Below are 16414 nucleotides of genomic sequence, written 5' to 3'. Positions count from 1 at the left end.
TGGATGATTGTCCCCATTGCTTTTGGGCCTGTGGTGAGGCAGCATACCATGGTAGGAGCCAGTGATAGAGGATGCTTCTCATGTCAAGGCAGCTAGGAAGGGGGAGGGGAGCAAGGGAAAGAGAGGGAGAGAGGGAGAGCTAGAGAGACTGAGAGACAGGAAGGGGCCAGACCCAATATCCCCTGTAAGGGCATGTCCCCAATGACATAACTTCCTGCCATTAGACTCCACCTCTTAAAGGTACCACCATGGCCTAGGACTAGCCATTCAACACATGGGCTTTGAGGGACCTTTTTATCCAAACCATAGAACTCACCTTGGCATTGCTCAGGAAGGATCTAGAAGGTCACACATCAGAGTGCTGACTCAACCCTGCCAAGATACCACCTGATGTTTCTCAGGAAACTTTATAGTTTAGGTGTGTGTGTGTGTGTGTGTGTGTGTGTGTGTGTGTGTGTGTGTGAGAGAGAGAGAGAGAGAGAGAGAGAGAGAGAGACACACACACAGACAGAGAGAGACACAGAGAGACAGAGACAGAGAGAGACAGAGAGACAGGGAGAGACAGAGAGAGCAGAGAGACAGAGACAGAGACAGAGAGACAAGAGACGGAGACAGACGGGGGGGGGGGAGAGAGAGTCAAAACTTTTTCTGTAATTTGGGAGGGAGTATTATTTCTTAATAGGAGTACTTTCTCTTCTTTCATGGTCCTGCATCAGACATTTATTTTCAAGAGTAACTAGAAATGGGACAGTCACCAAACTCGAAAAACGAACTCACCCACCCTGACTTATAAAGCATCCATGTTTCCTGATGCATCCTTGGGGGACAGTGGGAGGAGAGGGAGGCCAGAGGGCCTGGTGCCTTTGTTCTAAGACCTGAGAGGAGGCAACTAGAAGCTCTCCCACTGTCGTTGGTCTGTGCTCATCAAGTCTGCACACGATGCAAGGCTGACAGCACAGGTGAGGAAACTGAGGCTCCATCCCTGGGTCCCAGGTTGCTACAAGGCAAAGCCTTGTAGAGGAGAGCCTAGACCTGCCCATGTTCATTTTGAGCTTTCAGTGCGGCCTCTTTCTTCAGCAGGGGCTGGAACAAAGATGCCAGAGGTTCCATTTCTATTGGTGAGGGCCAGGGGCCACCATAGCCACAGGGGAGGTCCTGGGGAAGGAGAAACCTGCCCTGGATCTTGGGGGAAGTCTACCAGAGTCCCCAGGTGTTTCTGTCTTTTTTCAAGGCTGAGGAGGAAGCAGCCAGAGCAGATTTTGTGTGCAGTCACATTCTTTAGGTTGCTGTGCCCAGAGGCCCCCTGTGGACTGGGACCTGGGAAGGGGACTTGCAGGCAGCTGTGTTGATGCTGAGAATGTCCTAGAGGTTTGTTTGAAAACCTGAATAAACATCTTCTTGATAGACGGAGAACTTCGGCTTCTTAGCCAAACAAGTTGTTGGAGATGATAGATGGTGAATGGATTTGTTAAGTCTGCCCTGGGGCCATAAACTCACTTGGTATTACCCCCCTCTTGCAAAGACCACTGGCTGTGGGTAAGAAGGCCATTTGTGTCTCTCCCACATTGATCCTACCTTGACTGAACACAGCACATGCTTTCCAGAGACTGGTTATGCCATCCCTTAGGTGGGAGCTAAGGGTTGGAAGTTCTGGGCTCAGACACTCAAGCCCACCCCTCCACCTTCCTTGTGTTGGGCTAAGGACCAGGTGGTTCTCCAAGATTGCCTTTGGGAAGTCTGCACTGAGATAGTAGAGAGGAATGGTGGGGGACACAGAAAAGGGAAAGATGCTCTCCTCCCCTCCCCATGTCCAATCTCATTGTGACAAATGGCCACTGAGCCTTTGGGCTACCGGGAAGGAGATCCTAGATCTCACTTGTCTTTCTGCCAAACCCACTTCCCACCCATCAAGACACCATCTTGTTCCCCCCAGGAGAGGACCTGACCCCATCTCCTCTCCTGTGGTACTCCAGAGCACTTCCTGCTGAGAGCATTTGAGCTTTCCCTTCCTCTGCCCTTATCTACAAGAATGTCACATGCTGCATTGTGCCCAGGGACACCAGTGTCCCCTAGAGGGATGTTCCACCCTACCTTGTCTCTATTTCCCCAAGCATACCTGCTCTGTCCTTCTTACTCCCTCCACTCCAGCCACACTGGCCTCAGACATTTATTCTGGCTTTTTTCCCCTTTCTGCCTGGAGCATTCTTCCTTTAGAGACCAATGTCTCTACCAAGCAGATGTCATGTTCTCAACCCTGTGGGCCGTTCCAATCACCCTGGTTGCTATTTCAATTTCCCTCTTTCCCCTTCCCTATTCCTCATTTTCTACGTGTCTGGCATCTTCTGCACCAAGAATACAATGCTGGCCTTCTCTCCCTGTTAGAATTCTAGCTGCATGGTGGCAGGGCTCTGTTCTGGTCACTGATATGCTCCAAGTGCCCAGAGCAGTATGTGGCATACAGTAGACACTCAATGATTGTTGACTGAATAAACAAATGGATGACTAAGAACAGACACAATAACCAGTAGCCCCAGGGACCTAAAGAGACAGGAAGACACCAGAGGGAACAGAGCTGGGGCCAGCAGTGGGCATCAATGATTAGGTATCTTTTGCCCCTCCACTTAGGTTACCAAGCAGATACCAGATCTGGGAACCCCAGTGGAGGTGGGGTGGGGGTGAGGAAGGGAAGAGTGCAAAGTTCATGCGTGCAGCCCTCTAGGAAGGAGGGTAGCCCTGGGGGACCCAGTGTCTCTGGACAGTTTGTTTTACATGGGTTAAATCTAAGCATCTCAAGTGTACACAGAGATGAGAGAAAAAAAATAAGGAAAAAAGAGCATTGAACTTCCTGAAAATGCTTTATAATAACATAGGACAATTATCTATAGCAAATACCTTCAAAATTTAAACTCTTGAAACATTTAATTCTTTCGCATTAATACACACAAATGCTATTATGAGGGGTAGAGGGGAAGGGGGCTGCAGCCCCCATGGAGGGAGTCAGAGTTTCAACAGTGTTACTTATAAATTATATTACATGGGTTTGATTTAGTGGTGGAGGCAGTCCGAGGGTGGGAGGAGCTACAACATGGAATAAACACATTCATACCAGGCTGAGGAATACTGCCAAGGAGACACCACCCACCGCTAGAGAACACGACCAGAAAAAAAAAAAAATGTATAAAGTATTTAGCAAAAGTTACAGAAAAGAAACCAAACAAGCGGGTTTATTTTGTTAGAAAAAAAAAATTCCACTTCCAGAGGGTTTATGGGTGTGCTTGTTGTATCTTACGAAGGGGAGATATGTGGCCATCTTCTGCCTCAGGAAGGGAGAGATGCTGGCTAGTGTCCCTTGTCTGTCTCTGGTCCCCAGAACATCTGGTGAAGAAGCTTCAGAGAGGGAAGAGGCTGCACTGGACAAGCGAGCGCACAGAGGGCACGGATAGAGATGGGGCTAGGGGACAGGGCAATGGGGAGATGGACAGGGTGTGGGCACCACCCTTCACATCCCACCAGACACTGGCCTTCAAACACAAAAGACCAGAGAAAAGACTCAGAGAAAGAGAGTGTTAGTGCCAGTCCCCCTTCCCCAACCCAATGCATTTCCCAGCCCAGGAGCAGCAGTTCAGTCCCAGATCCCCTCTTGCTTTCTCTCCTGCAGCAGGCTTTGGTCTCTCCTTGCAAGCAAGCCCTAATAGAACTGATGGGAGGAGGATAGGGGAGTTTGGAGAGTGCTCCCAGGCTCAATTCAGCCCTGTAAGAGTTTAGGCAGCAGCCCTAGCTGTTACCATGATCCCAGGAACTCTGACTTCTGGGCCCCTGATGTCCACTTGGGTTCGAATCCAGGTTCCCTGCTGCTCTTGCATGGAGCAGGTGATGAGGATCGACACCCAGGTTGGAGGGATGGGTACTGTGGGGGAGGGGGTCATACCACAGTCTGGCTTGGCCTTTGCTGGTTTGGTTCTATCTCTTGCTATCACTTCGTAGAGAACAGACACAAGCCAGGAGCAAGACCTGTGTGTGGTGGCTCTCTTTTTAACCCTGACTTGGCTCTTGGGACATAGACCTAAAAGACAACAACTTTTATTTGTGTGTGTGTGGGGGGGGGGTAGAGGCCCTAGGAGGAACTACCTTATTTTTAACTCAGGAAACTCTGGCTCCCTTTGGGTCTACATGAAGAAGTGTCTGGTTAGAAAGATTTTTGGGTAACTGCACAACTGTGCAGATGCCACCTGGATTTGCCCTGCATAGAATACAAGGGAGAAACGAGGGGAAAAGACAGAATGTCTCTTTGGGTCCCCTAGGGATCATCTAGAACCTGCCCTCAGTGGGCAGGTAAAACAATAGATGTAGGGATGGGTCAGCCTGTTTGTGACCCTCCCCCTCCATTTCACCATGCTCCCCCCCTCTTGCCTGCTACCTCCGCAGCGCTCCATGAGTTCCAAGTCAGTGGGGACTGAATGGAGAACCCAGGAAGGCGTTGATTTTCCTGCCGTGATGGAGAACAACTGAGACCCTGCCTGTTACTTCTCTCCAATCTGTGCTTTCTTCATGGGCCAAAGTGAGCATGAGCCCCAAAAGGCAAGTTCGCCCCTCAAGGAGCACTGGTGGGCACAGAAGCCTGAGAACGGTAGGTTGGATGCAGTTGTGCAAATCAGATGGAGCTCTTAACAATCTTCAAAGGACTCATTTTTAAAATAAGGAAGCAGTATGGTCCATCCATGCAATGGAATACAACTCAGCCCTAAAGAAGGGAACACATTACTGTCACACACACAACATCATGAGTGATTCAAAGGTTATATCAGAGTGACTATTTATATGGCATTCTAGGAAAGGCAGCATTATAGAGTCAGAACCTTGGCAGGGTTGCTGTAAGAGGAAGGAATCGACCACAATTTAGATATCAAGGTATCTGGGGGGACCGACAGAAATATTGTATTGATTTTGGTGGTGGTTAGAAGACCACTTAAGTTTGTCAAAAGTCACTGACTGAATACTTGTGGCAAATTGTATATTAGTTACCCTGGAGAAAGAAGGTAGCAGTGAACTTTGCAGGGGTGGGTAGAACTATGGGAATAAGATGACCAAGCCAACAGGCTGCTCATCTGTCTCCACGTAACAACTATAAAGTGCTTTTCCCTGTCTGCACAGCACAAACAGCTCTCCAGAGTCCTGTCTAAACTCTCCCTGTCAAAGCTCACTCACTGCTGGGAGTAAAATCACCTCCACAAACCAGGGTCTTTGATATCTTTTGAATTTTAATGGCTTGTGTCTCCAAGAGGGGACTTTGGCTCAGCCAGGATTTTTTTTTTATGTTCCTCATCTACTAAATCTAGTCATTGACTGGTTTGTCCACAAGAGAAATAGAAACAAATCCCCGGGGATGAATTTGTACAGTCTGTTCGCTTTGGCAGTTTAATCAGTCCGAATGAATAGTGCAGAGCCTCCTATTCTAGACCTAGGTCAGGAGGTGGTCAAGTGGAAGTAGGAAGGGTGGTGTGACCCAGAATGGTCTCTGTGGCACACTTAGCACAGTGATGCACACCATCCACTGTTCTGTGCATGCTAGTCTTACTCAAAAGCACTAGAGGAAATGAAAGGTAACAAGTAGCTCTTCCTAGCAGTTGTCATGGAAATGACCTCACTTTGAATGCTTTCATCTTCGAGATTTAAAACCAGGCTCCCACAGACAAAGCTTAAGTGCAGCAGGTCTCCCAAGTGGGCACACACAGAAGGCCTTCATCTGTTTTTCCACCTGGACAACGCATGCTCACCCGTCCTGAAGAAACCCAAGCCAGATCCTCTCATAGCCTAAGCCTCCTCCCCCCCCATGAATGAATGCAGTTGAATCAACACAAGAGAACCCCTGAACACCTAAATTTTCTGCAGAGAGTGTGAAGGTAACTACCAAGATTTCCTTGGAGAAGGAAAGTCTCCATGGATCAAGAGTTTGTGGGCTTCACAGATGATCCAGCCGTACCTTGTCTTCTTAGCACATTGCCTGACCTTAAGTGAATGCTCAATGAATGAACCAGAGAATGAAGAAAGTAAAACAGAAAGGCCTAGGTGAAGAAGCCGAGGAGAAGATGAGGAGGAGAGAATGTTCTCAGAATGGGCTGGTCTAGACGCAGGCTGCTCAGGCTGAGGCAGAAGATGCCAGGCAGCTCAGAAGGCTCTGGACCCCTCTAGCAGGAATGAGAAGACAATATCACAATTGCCACTTTGCCCTCAAAACAGCTGTGTTATTAAGTACAGAGCCATACTGGCTTTGAGTATTTGGCAAGCATCCATAAATTAGCTCACAAAGCCATACTACAATGACCACGAGCACCCTTTGTAAAATAAAGAAACCAACAAATAATATCCTAAAATTGGTAGCTGGTATATCGGTATATTGGTAGTCTGAGCTCAGCCTAGATCCTCCAAGCAGCTCCCCGCCCTTGGTTTTAGTGAACGCCTTCCTTGGTGCTGGTCTCTGTGGTTGGGGATATCTCAATAAGAATCAGAGACAAAGCTCAGTTTGCTTTAGTATGTTAGGTGTCTTTCTAATAGGAACCCCCGAGAGAGCAATTCTGATTCAACAGAAAAGGTGGAGAAAGGTTCAAGATTCATTAAGTCACTCATTATTAACATGTCAGACAGAGAAAGATCGCACACTGGTGCTGGTAGCATTCTGCCCCCTTGGGGGATGGATGGGCAGAATTCATAGTCATCAATGGGAAAGATGAAGAAAGATGGATCCCCGGGGCTTTAGGATGCAGCCAGCATCTGCCTCCCCACCCCTTTGCTCTCTGTGGGACATCCTGGAGTCGCCTCTCTCTGCCTGGCCCCTCGGCTAATACTTTTAGACTCATGTGGTAGAGAAACTGCTTTTGAGGGAAAGGTGGAAGGGGAAGGGGGCGCTGGGCCCAGGGCTAGAAGCATGTCTGGTTACATGGGACTCAGGACGTTTCAGGGAAGATGAGCAGAGGAAAGGAGGCATGGGGCCCAGCACAGAGCTGGGAGCTGGAGGCCAGGTGGCAGGACACTCCCGAGATGGTTTACAACCTACCGCAGCAGTCCTAAGACAGTCTGATACAAGGAACAGCCATTCCAAACCCTGTCATCTGGGGAATCACAATGATGTGTCCTGACCTGTATCTCTTAGGGGACAGTCCCAGCCTGATGACATCTCTGGGAGGGCGGTGGCCAGGCTAGCTCAGGGTGCAGGGGACATGGCTGCAGATAGATCCTTGCTGGCCCCTCTGTGCCTGCTGGTCTCTGATGCAAGCTAGGATGTCTCTACCCAGCTGGCTGAAGCCTGGACAGGGTAGTGGGCCAGGGCAGGGGTAGGAGGCTTTCTTGAGCAGGCTAGCAGGCTGAGCTGATGGGTGGATTGGGGTTTGGGTCTGATGCCTGATCTGGTAGGAACCAGGATTCAACCCATGCTCTGGCTTTGGGCTGATGTGCCGAATGAGGTAGTCCTATCCCGCCCTTTCCAGGCAGGCTTGATCTGGGAAGACAGGAGCCAAGTCTCCTTCCCAAGACCCCTGGGGATGAAACATGACCCGAGGAAAGCCCGATGTAGGCTCCCAGAATGCAATGGGAAAATAGGAGAGGGCTGGAAAAAAAAATCTGGATGTGAGCTGTGAGCTGTGAAATGGTGCCTTCTAGCCACGATTCTGATCCTGACATTGGCTGGATCAAGACTTCTCTGGTTTTTCAAAGCCCTGGAGACAAAGGGGCCAGTTGGAGGGTGAGGATTGGGCATCCAGGAGCACCAGCACGGGACAGCCACCCCTGTGGAGCTGAGTTGGGGGCCACAGAGTTCCAGCCTTAGTTTGTTCTCAGAATGACAAGCACAGGGCAGGAGTTGGGGAGGCTTAGTCTTGGAAACAAGGGCAGGGCTGTGGGTCCATCTTCAAGGCCTGGGAATATATTGCCACCTTCCCCACACCCCTATTGGGCCAGGTTGCTTTTCTGGAATCACCAGCTCTTTCCCTTCTCCTCAGTGGACCCTGGAGAACAGACAAGAGGGCAGCTCCACCCAGCAGGAGCCACCACCGTTTCTCCATGGGCCCCACCAGCCTCTCTCCCAGGCAGGATCCCCCGGGCTGCGCAGGCAGGTCTAGATCTCCATGTCCACGGGGCGAATGTTGCCCGTTTTGTGCTCTCTGACCCACAGCTCCCTGTCTTTGGCTGGGTCCACTTTTCGAAGCAGTTGGTCCACAGGCTCGACTGTCTGCAAGGGACAGAGAAGAGGGGACACCATCAGAGGTGGTGGCAATTGAGCTAAGGATGTCTTCTCCAAACCCTGCTGCTCTTGCTCAAGCACTGATTTGAGCAGCCTTTCTAGAAGGTTCCATGGCCCCATGGGAGGCCCATCTGAAGGCCACAAGAACTGGATAGAGCCTAGGACAGATGCTGATTCTGCTTGCCACTCTGCAAATCCGAGGCCTGGATGAGAGGGCAAAAGGCCTTAAAGAATGTGCCCCTGTGGGCTGGGAAGGTGGCTCAGTGGTAGAGTGCTTGCCTTGTGTGCATGAGGCCCTGGGTTCGATTCCTCAGTACCACATAAAAACAGGAAAAGCTGGAAGTGGAGCTGTAGCTCATGTGGTAGAGTGCTAGCCTTAAGCAAAAGAAGTTCAGGGACAGTGCCCAAGTCCTGAGTTCAAACCCCAAGACTGGCAAAAAAGACTCACAGCTGTGACCTTTGCCTCTAGGTGTGTCTTCACACACCGACCAAGAGAATGACTTTAGGTGTTTTGAATACATTTATCAGTTGTAGTTGTTCAGGGTTGCTTCGCTTTTTCCTTCCTTTAAGAAATTCACCACAGAAATGGAGGGACAGAAGGGTGAACAAAGGCAGCAGTGGTGGTCACTAGACACGATATTGAAAATGAACTATACAACTTGTGGGTGGAGATGGGAAGGGAAAAACTGGGAGAGAAGGAAGGGGTAACATTGTCTAAAAAGAAATGTACTCTTTTTTTTTTTTTGGGTCCCGTTGTGGGGCCTGAACTCTGGGCCTGGGCACTGTCCCTCAGCTCTTCAGCTCAACGCTAGCGCTCTACCACTTGAGCCACAGCGCCACTTCCGGTTTTATTCTTTTTGCTTATGTGGTGCTGAGGAATTGAACCCAGGGCCTCATGCATTGCAAGGCAAGCGCTCAACCACTGAGCCACCTTCCCAGCCCCAGAAATGTACTCTTTACCTGACATACGTAACTGTAACCCTTCTGTACATTACCTTTATAATAACAATAAAATAGTTTAAAAAAAAAAAGGAGAAATTCACCATGGCAGGCAATAACATTTTTAGCTATTTTAACTATTGCAATGGCTCAACAGGGACATCTATGTTCCACCCTAGGATAGATCACAGGGTGGACAGTCCTGGCGAGTAGATCCCAACAGGTCATCTGCAAGCAGCAACAGCTGGTTGCTGCCTACTTTGGGACAGGTTCATTTGTAGCAGCCATCTAAGGTGCCATGGCCTGGACCCAGGTGGGTGTTCCCTTAGCCCTTTGTCTCCAGAGGTTCCTGGTGGCCAAGGCCTGGGGGCGGGGTGGAGGAACACTCACGCTTTGGTTAAACATGTCCGTCTCGTGCCGCAGCTGTGTGTACTGGCAGAGATGTTGCCGGATCATCTCCACTCTCTCCACCTCCAGCCGCTCCAGCTCCTGCCAGGGCAGGAAAGACCAGAAACTCCTAAACATATCCCCTAACTTTAAGGCCTGCCCCTTATGCAGGTCCCAGACCATCCTGTGCAGGTCCCAGACCATGCTGTGCCTTCCATATAAGACCCTATCTGCTAGCCCTCAATTGTATCTGAGGCTCTGGGATCTGATGGAGAAGAAACCCTTCTCTGGGGTAAAAAAGATTATGGGGACCGACACTACTTTCTGAATGTGAGAGATCTGCCAAACGTAGGATGAAAAGCCTCACACGGATCCCCCCAAATGACCTCATTAGGGTTTCCCTAGGGAGCTTCTGGGATCAGCCCTGTTCTCCTAGCCAGGGGATGATAACATTTTCCCAAAGTGATGAACAACTATGGGAGGGCCAGGCCTTAAACCAGGGGCTGCCGTGTTCTTAATGACGATCGTACATCTGCACAACCCCAGCCCTGATAGGGCAGAGCAACAGAAGACATGTGGGAGCGGCTGGGTCGCTCAGACTCCTTGACCTTGAGCTTCATGCCCATCTTTAGTGCTAGGGGATGGAGCAGAAACCTGGCAGGGAACTCAGAGCAGGCTGGGAGTGGAGCAGCCCAGGGTGGAAGGGAAGAGAAGAGGAGGCTTGTCCTTTCATTTCTAAGTGGTTCCATGTCTTTGGTATGAATTTAGGGGATTAGGCTGTTATGCTGTGCATAACTAGGTCAGAGCCCAGGTGATTAACCAGGAAGGGGAGTAAAGCAGGGGGCTTAATTGGGAGCTTAATATGGAGGAGAACCAGGTCATTGACCTTGGGGAGACCTCTAATCTGCCTGGTGGACTGGCTCCGTAGGGAGGCAGCCACTTGGGCCTGTGTTAGATGGACAGGTGTGGCTGTGGATGGTGACGTGAGAAGGTGAGCAACTGGTACACTGTCTCTTCTCTCATCAGTCACACTTCAATACCCTTTGCGGGGGGGAGGCCTATTGTCTTGATCAGAGAGGCCTCCTTACATTCCCCCTTGCTAAGGATCTGCTGTGGCAGTGGTAGGGGTAGGAGTGAGGTCACTCTACTGCTTGGCTGTTTGTCATAAAAGGGTCACTATCTGTTCAAGTTAGGGAAGTCCTGGATAAACTTAACCCCTCCCCAGTGGGCACCCCAAGGAACTCATATAGCAGGGGTGACAGATGAGGGGTTTCAATGCATGAACAGGCCCAGACTGAGGTCTTAACTCCAACAACTGGAATAGGTCTAGTGATTTCGGTCACCTCCATACCATCCCCTGTGCACACCGCCAGCTGTTCAGGGCTCCCTGTGTGCCAGCCTGGGTACTGGCATGCTCACATATCTCTGGTCACGTACCAAAGTGGTGGTCACCATCTCTTCAAACCACTTGGATTGAGCCTGGTTGTAGAGATCCACACATCTCATAAGGTCGTCTCCTGGAAAAAAAAAAAGGCAGTCATTGCATTCCATCCATTCTCCTCAGGGCTGGTCTTCTACACCTGTGCCCACATCTATACTCTCTCCTCTCCTCGGGCTGATCCTCCTCACCTGCATCCCCCCAAAAAACGTAGGAAAAAAACAAGTGACTAGAGAGAAGAATATCTTGGAAAGGAAATTCTTTCCATCAGGCTTTCCCCGCAAAAGGAGACACATGAAGAAAACACTAGACAGAAAAATAGAAACAGAAACTAGATGAATAAAGAACAAAAACATCATTTTTTAAAAACAAAGAACAAAATTATTTGAAGTAGTTCTTCAAGTGATAAAGTTCTTGGCTAGCAAGCTTTAGGACCTGAATTCAAACCCCAGTACTGCAAAAAAAAAAAAAAAGAACCAAATTATAAGATAAAATATAACCTTAGTAAAGTAGTTATAATTCAGGTGACAGTTCATCTCCCAAGCATAATCTTTGACAATTGGTCAATAAGAACAAGACCAACCACTCAACAAAAAAAATGGGGAGGGAAAAACAAAAGGAAAACACTTTTCTAAATCTGTTTTGAAATGCTCAACTCTGCTCATAGAGAAATGCAGATTAAAAAACAAACTATTATTATTATTATTATTTTGTGCCAGTCATGGGGCTTGAACTCAGGACCTTGGTGCTATCTCTGAGCTGAGCTATTTTGCTGAAGGCTAATGCTCCATCACTTGAACCACAGCTCCATTTCTGACGTGTTTGTGCTTAAATGGAGAGAAAAGTTTCACAGACTTTTCCTGCCTGAGCTCTCTTCAAACTGTGATCCTCTGATCTCAGCTGCCTGAGTAGCTTGGATTATAGGCATGAGCCACCAGTGCCTGGCTTCAAAGTATTTTTTTATGCCTATGCCCAATGATTGTTAAGAAGGCAGTGCTAAGCATTTGGGGAACAGATATTCAAAAATATTACCAGTGGGGACCCTCTGTGAAAGTGCTTTGGAAATACTCACTGAACTGAATAAAACTGTTTGAGCCATCTAAATTCAGATCTTGTCACACACACACACAGTTATAGTTATGATAGGTCTCGTTTGTACCTTGCCCTTTGGTAGCCCCATGGTGGGGCTACACGGGGGGAAGATGGGGGGGAGGGATACTTTAAGTAAAAATTAGGCATGATATAAATGAATGGATATGTAAGTCGATCTAGAGGAAATTAAGTAGGGCTGTTTCTCCCATATGTTAATTAAAAATTAGTTCAGAAGACAATGTAATGATCCATTCTGAAAAACTTAAGTAATATAAAAAATCAAAACATGAGGAAGCATTGATGGGGATTATTTCTGGCAAATAATACTTTGTATTATTGTGGGAGTATTAAAATGTTTAAAATGTTTGCCATGTACCTGCATTGTTTTTGCAATAAGACTATTCACTTTAGTGCTGGTCCTTGGGCTTGAACTCAGGGCCTGGGCTGTGTCCCTTAGCTTTCTTTCCCCCACTCAAAGATGGTGTGTTCTACCACAGCTCTGTTTCTAGCTTTATGCTGGATAATTGGAGATAAAAAGTCTCATGGATTTGTCTACCCAGGCTGACTTTGATCCTCAGATCGCAGGTTCCTGAGTCGCTAGGATCACAAGCATGAGACACTAGCATGTAGCTTTTTAAAAATAAATAAAACTAACTTAAACCTCTTCTTTCTCTGATCCCCTTCTTATTCCCAAGACCTATATTATGGATTTTAATAATTCTCTGGACCCAGTGACTTATCATTGTGAACTGTCAGATCTATACAGTAAATGCTTATGCTTATACCACATTTTTTTGGTTGGCTTATTTTGTTCCATTTGATTTCAAAATGTCTGTAGCGTGGCTGCTTTGTTATATAACAAAATTAATTATAACAGTCTCACTAGGAGTTAAGATGAAAGGGACCTGAACGTCATCCAAACACTAATTCCATAATACACATCTGAATCCCAGAGATATGTGTTGTCTTTACATGTCATAAAACCCGGCTTCTTTTAGAGACACACACTGAAATGCTTTATCAGTTCTAACCAGCCCTTTCCCTGCTCCTTGTGTACTACATAGTTCATCCATTAGGTGGCAGCAGAAACCAACACACTGGGGGAATGTGGGTGATTCTGAAGGCTGATGAATCATCTATCCCTGCCTGGAGAGATGGGCAAGTTCAGGTGTTTTGGGGGTGCACTTCTGTGATCTTAGCAGAGCCAGGACCCTGCACTCTTGGTGCAGGTGGGATGTGTCCACTCTTGGATAGAGAACCAGAGTGGGAAAGCAGAAAGGCCAGGACAGGAGGCCCTGACCAGGGCCTGGGAACAGCCTGGCCAGCTTCCCTTCTACCCCCTACATCTTGTCCTTTAGGATCCCTGGTCACAGACAGGAGAGAAAACAAGGTGCTGGAGAGAGATGAAGGGAAAAAACTGGCACAGAAGAGATGCCAGCTCTCTGAAGGCCCATTTCCAGCCACCTCCCCCCCCCCACACTCCCCGGGGGTAGCAGGGGCCTCACCAGCCTGTGTGGACTTCCTCCTGGCCTTCTTGATGTCCTCTTCTGTCTTGTTGCTCAGCTTGATCTCCAGCTGCTGGGTCTTCATTTCCAGGTCTCTCTGTCTCTCTGTGAGGGCTTTCCGGGCCTGTGGTACAGTGACAGGTCACAGAGCTTGCTATGTGTGTGTTGTGGGGGGAGAGGGGGTGGGGGGGTGAGGGGGAGGGATTCCTCTGCAGGTGAGATCCCGGACATCGCAGCCCCATGGATACCAGCACCACATCCTTCATAAAAATGCCTCATGCTCACCAGAATCCCCAGTGCACCTGCAGTCCTCTCCTTGTTCCCACTGGCTCCCAGGGCAATGATCTCTACCTACCACTTGTATAGAAGAGAGTTCTCTGGCCTCCCCACTATCCCGTCATATGGGAACAGAGGCCTCTGGGTAGTACACACAACCACAGCTGGCTTTCCCCCAAAGCCTCCGTGTGTGACCCAGCCGCCCTGTCCCGTCCCCCCTCACCTTCTCCACGGACGCGTAGCGGCTGGCCAGCTGTTTGCGGAGGTCGGCGATGTGGTGGTCGCACCTTTTCAAGTCTTTCTTGAAGTTCTCCCGGAAGTTCATCAGGGGCTTTTCCACCTCGCTGTGGAGCTGGGGAGGAGGGTGGGAAGGCCGCAGTCAGGCCTGGGCACAGCCGTGGCGGCAGGATGGGCAGATAGGAGGGAGGGACACCTCCATCCCTGGCAGGGCAGGAAGGTCTGGGACAGGAGCATCTCTGTAACCTCAGTGTACACATGTCACTGTGGGTCCCAGGCCCACCATTCATATTTTGGAAGAACACAGGTGAGCCTGGAACGTTCCAATTTCCCCCATCACCTAAGTGTTTCCGCTTCTAAGTGTCTACAACAGCTGCCTCTCCAAAATCTATCTCTTTTCAATTTCTCTTGCATATGTTTATGGTGTACGACACGTATGCACTGGTAATTGGCTACATCGAGCTAATGACTAACCACTTACTTCTCGAGTGGCTTTGTGTGGTCATGTCTCTCTCTTGTACTTTCGAAACTAGGAATTTCTGGGGACAGGAACTACGTCACACCCATCTATAGCCTCAAGCGCTTGGCTCAGACACCATTGCCTTCAGCTCAGCAAATAGTGATTGAAAGGACTCTGCTTAATTAGGTTAGTGTTAGGTGATAGCCTGGATAATTCCTGCTTACTGTCTTCTATGGGCCAGGTACCTAGGATGCAAAGATGACAGGGACCTGCTCCAAATCTACAGAGGGTGCTTGCTTGGGGCCTGTTGGGAACTCACGAGGGCAAATTCCTAAGCAGTAACCCTGGGAGGTCTTCTCAAGTCAAGGCGCTGGAACTGGGCACAGGTACACTGTCTGTCCCCACCGAAGGAACTGTATTGTGTTCTGAGGGATAGGGGAAGAGACTCCTGCTTTGAGAAGAGTTGGTTGGCACTGAGCTTTTCAGCTTTTGTTCTGCTGGTAGAGGGGCTTGAACTCAGCACTCGGGAGCTAATCCTTTAGCTTTTTCCACTCAAGACTGGAACTCTACCACTTGAGCCACACCTCTACTTCCAGGTTTTCACTGGTTCATTAGAGATAAGAGTTTCCCTGACTTTCCTGCCCTGACTTCGAATTGTGATCCTCAGATCTCAGCTTCCTGAGTAGCTAGGATTACAGGTGGGAGCCACAGATACCTGTTTGCCTTCTCCTTTGTTTCTTCGCCTTTTCTCACCCCACTCCACCTCTTTTTGAGAATATGTTCTTAGGACATTTTTGGGAGGTGTGTTGTTATTGTGAGATGATATTTATTTTATTTTTCATTGATTGTTATTGCTTTTCTATGACATTGACCTTGGGGCCTTGTACTTCCAGGAAGGTACTCTTATCATGTGAGCCAAATCTTCAGCTCCTTTTACCTTCATTATTATTTTTTAAAAATAGAGTCTCCCATTTACGGATGCCTGAGCTGGCCTCAAACCACAATCTTCCCATTCTCAGCCTCCCCAATAGCTACGCATACAGATGTGACCCTCTGCAATCGGAGATGACAAAATATATTCTTTAAAACAAAAAAAACCCCAAACCCAAAAACAAAAACAAAAACTAGATCAATGAAAGGCTGCTCTGATCAAAGCCAGAGGTGGGAGACAGCCTAACACTTGCATGCTCACTCCTCAGCCTCCCCAAACCTCTCACTCAGCCTGGAATCCTATCCACTCAGCTTCTCAGATCCCCTAACCCAGCTTCCCAGACCCTTGCCCTGGGTCTTGGCCTTCTATAATCTTACTAGCCATCCTCCCCAGGGGTCCCCAGCCTAGCCTCCATCCATCCCAAATGTGCCTGTGATTAGCACCACTCCACCACCTCAAGTAGGTGCCATTTCAGCTGAGGCTTTGTGACTCCTCTCTCCTCTCCTCTCCTCTCCCCTCCTCTCTTCTTCTCTCCAGGGTCCTTCTCTCCCTGCCCCTGGAGATGGCTAGGACTGTGTGCTTGTAGGCTAAACCCAGGGCCAGAGGCCACAGCTGGCTTGCCCACTAACTGGGCACAGTGTCTGACCATGTCTACAGCAGGGTAAGATTCCTTCACTCCTTGCAGAGTGATGGATGTCTAAGCAGTCTATCCTCAGGGTGGGAAGACCACTGCTTTGGGGGTGACTAACAGGGACAGCCTGCTTAGACCTGCTGGGTCTTAGAGGCCTGCTGGCCCTCCAGCTGGGGAGCTCCTCCTGCTATGGGTTATAAATGTCTCCTGTCCATTTTGAGCCTCTAGAACATCCCTTCCATAGGAGAATATCCCCACCTGGTGGTGTTTGTAAGATGTCGCACA

The 16414-nt window shown here is 48.9% G+C and overlaps 1 protein-coding gene across 4 annotated transcripts in view; it reads right to left on the bottom strand.

Annotated features, from left to right (window-relative positions):
* Window positions 1-2836: 2836 nt before the first annotated feature.
* Window positions 2837-16414, bottom strand: part of Gas7 (growth arrest specific 7) — a 210202-nt gene continuing 196624 nt past the window's right edge. For all 4 annotated transcript variants that reach the window (XM_070026964.1, XM_070026967.1, XM_070026965.1 and 1 more), the window contains 5 exons: window positions 14094-14222; window positions 13595-13718; window positions 10997-11076; window positions 9563-9661; window positions 2837-8221 (listed from right to left, as the gene is read on the bottom strand). In XM_070026964.1, the coding sequence (XP_069883065.1) occupies window positions 8108-8221; window positions 9563-9661; window positions 10997-11076; window positions 13595-13718; window positions 14094-14222 (546 nt within the window). In that variant the 3' untranslated portion in view covers window positions 2837-8107. The remainder of the gene's footprint in view (window positions 8222-9562; window positions 9662-10996; window positions 11077-13594; window positions 13719-14093; window positions 14223-16414) is intronic.

Source organism: Dipodomys merriami, unplaced genomic scaffold (genome assembly GCF_024711535.1).
Source record: "Dipodomys merriami isolate MVZ:Mamm:240054 unplaced genomic scaffold, mDipMer1.0.p SCAF_19, whole genome shotgun sequence".
In the NCBI taxonomy this organism is placed as follows: domain Eukaryota; kingdom Metazoa; phylum Chordata; class Mammalia; order Rodentia; family Heteromyidae; genus Dipodomys; species Dipodomys merriami.
The sequence above is the reverse complement of the archived record's forward strand: the minus strand, read 5'-3'. Positions and strand labels throughout refer to the sequence as shown.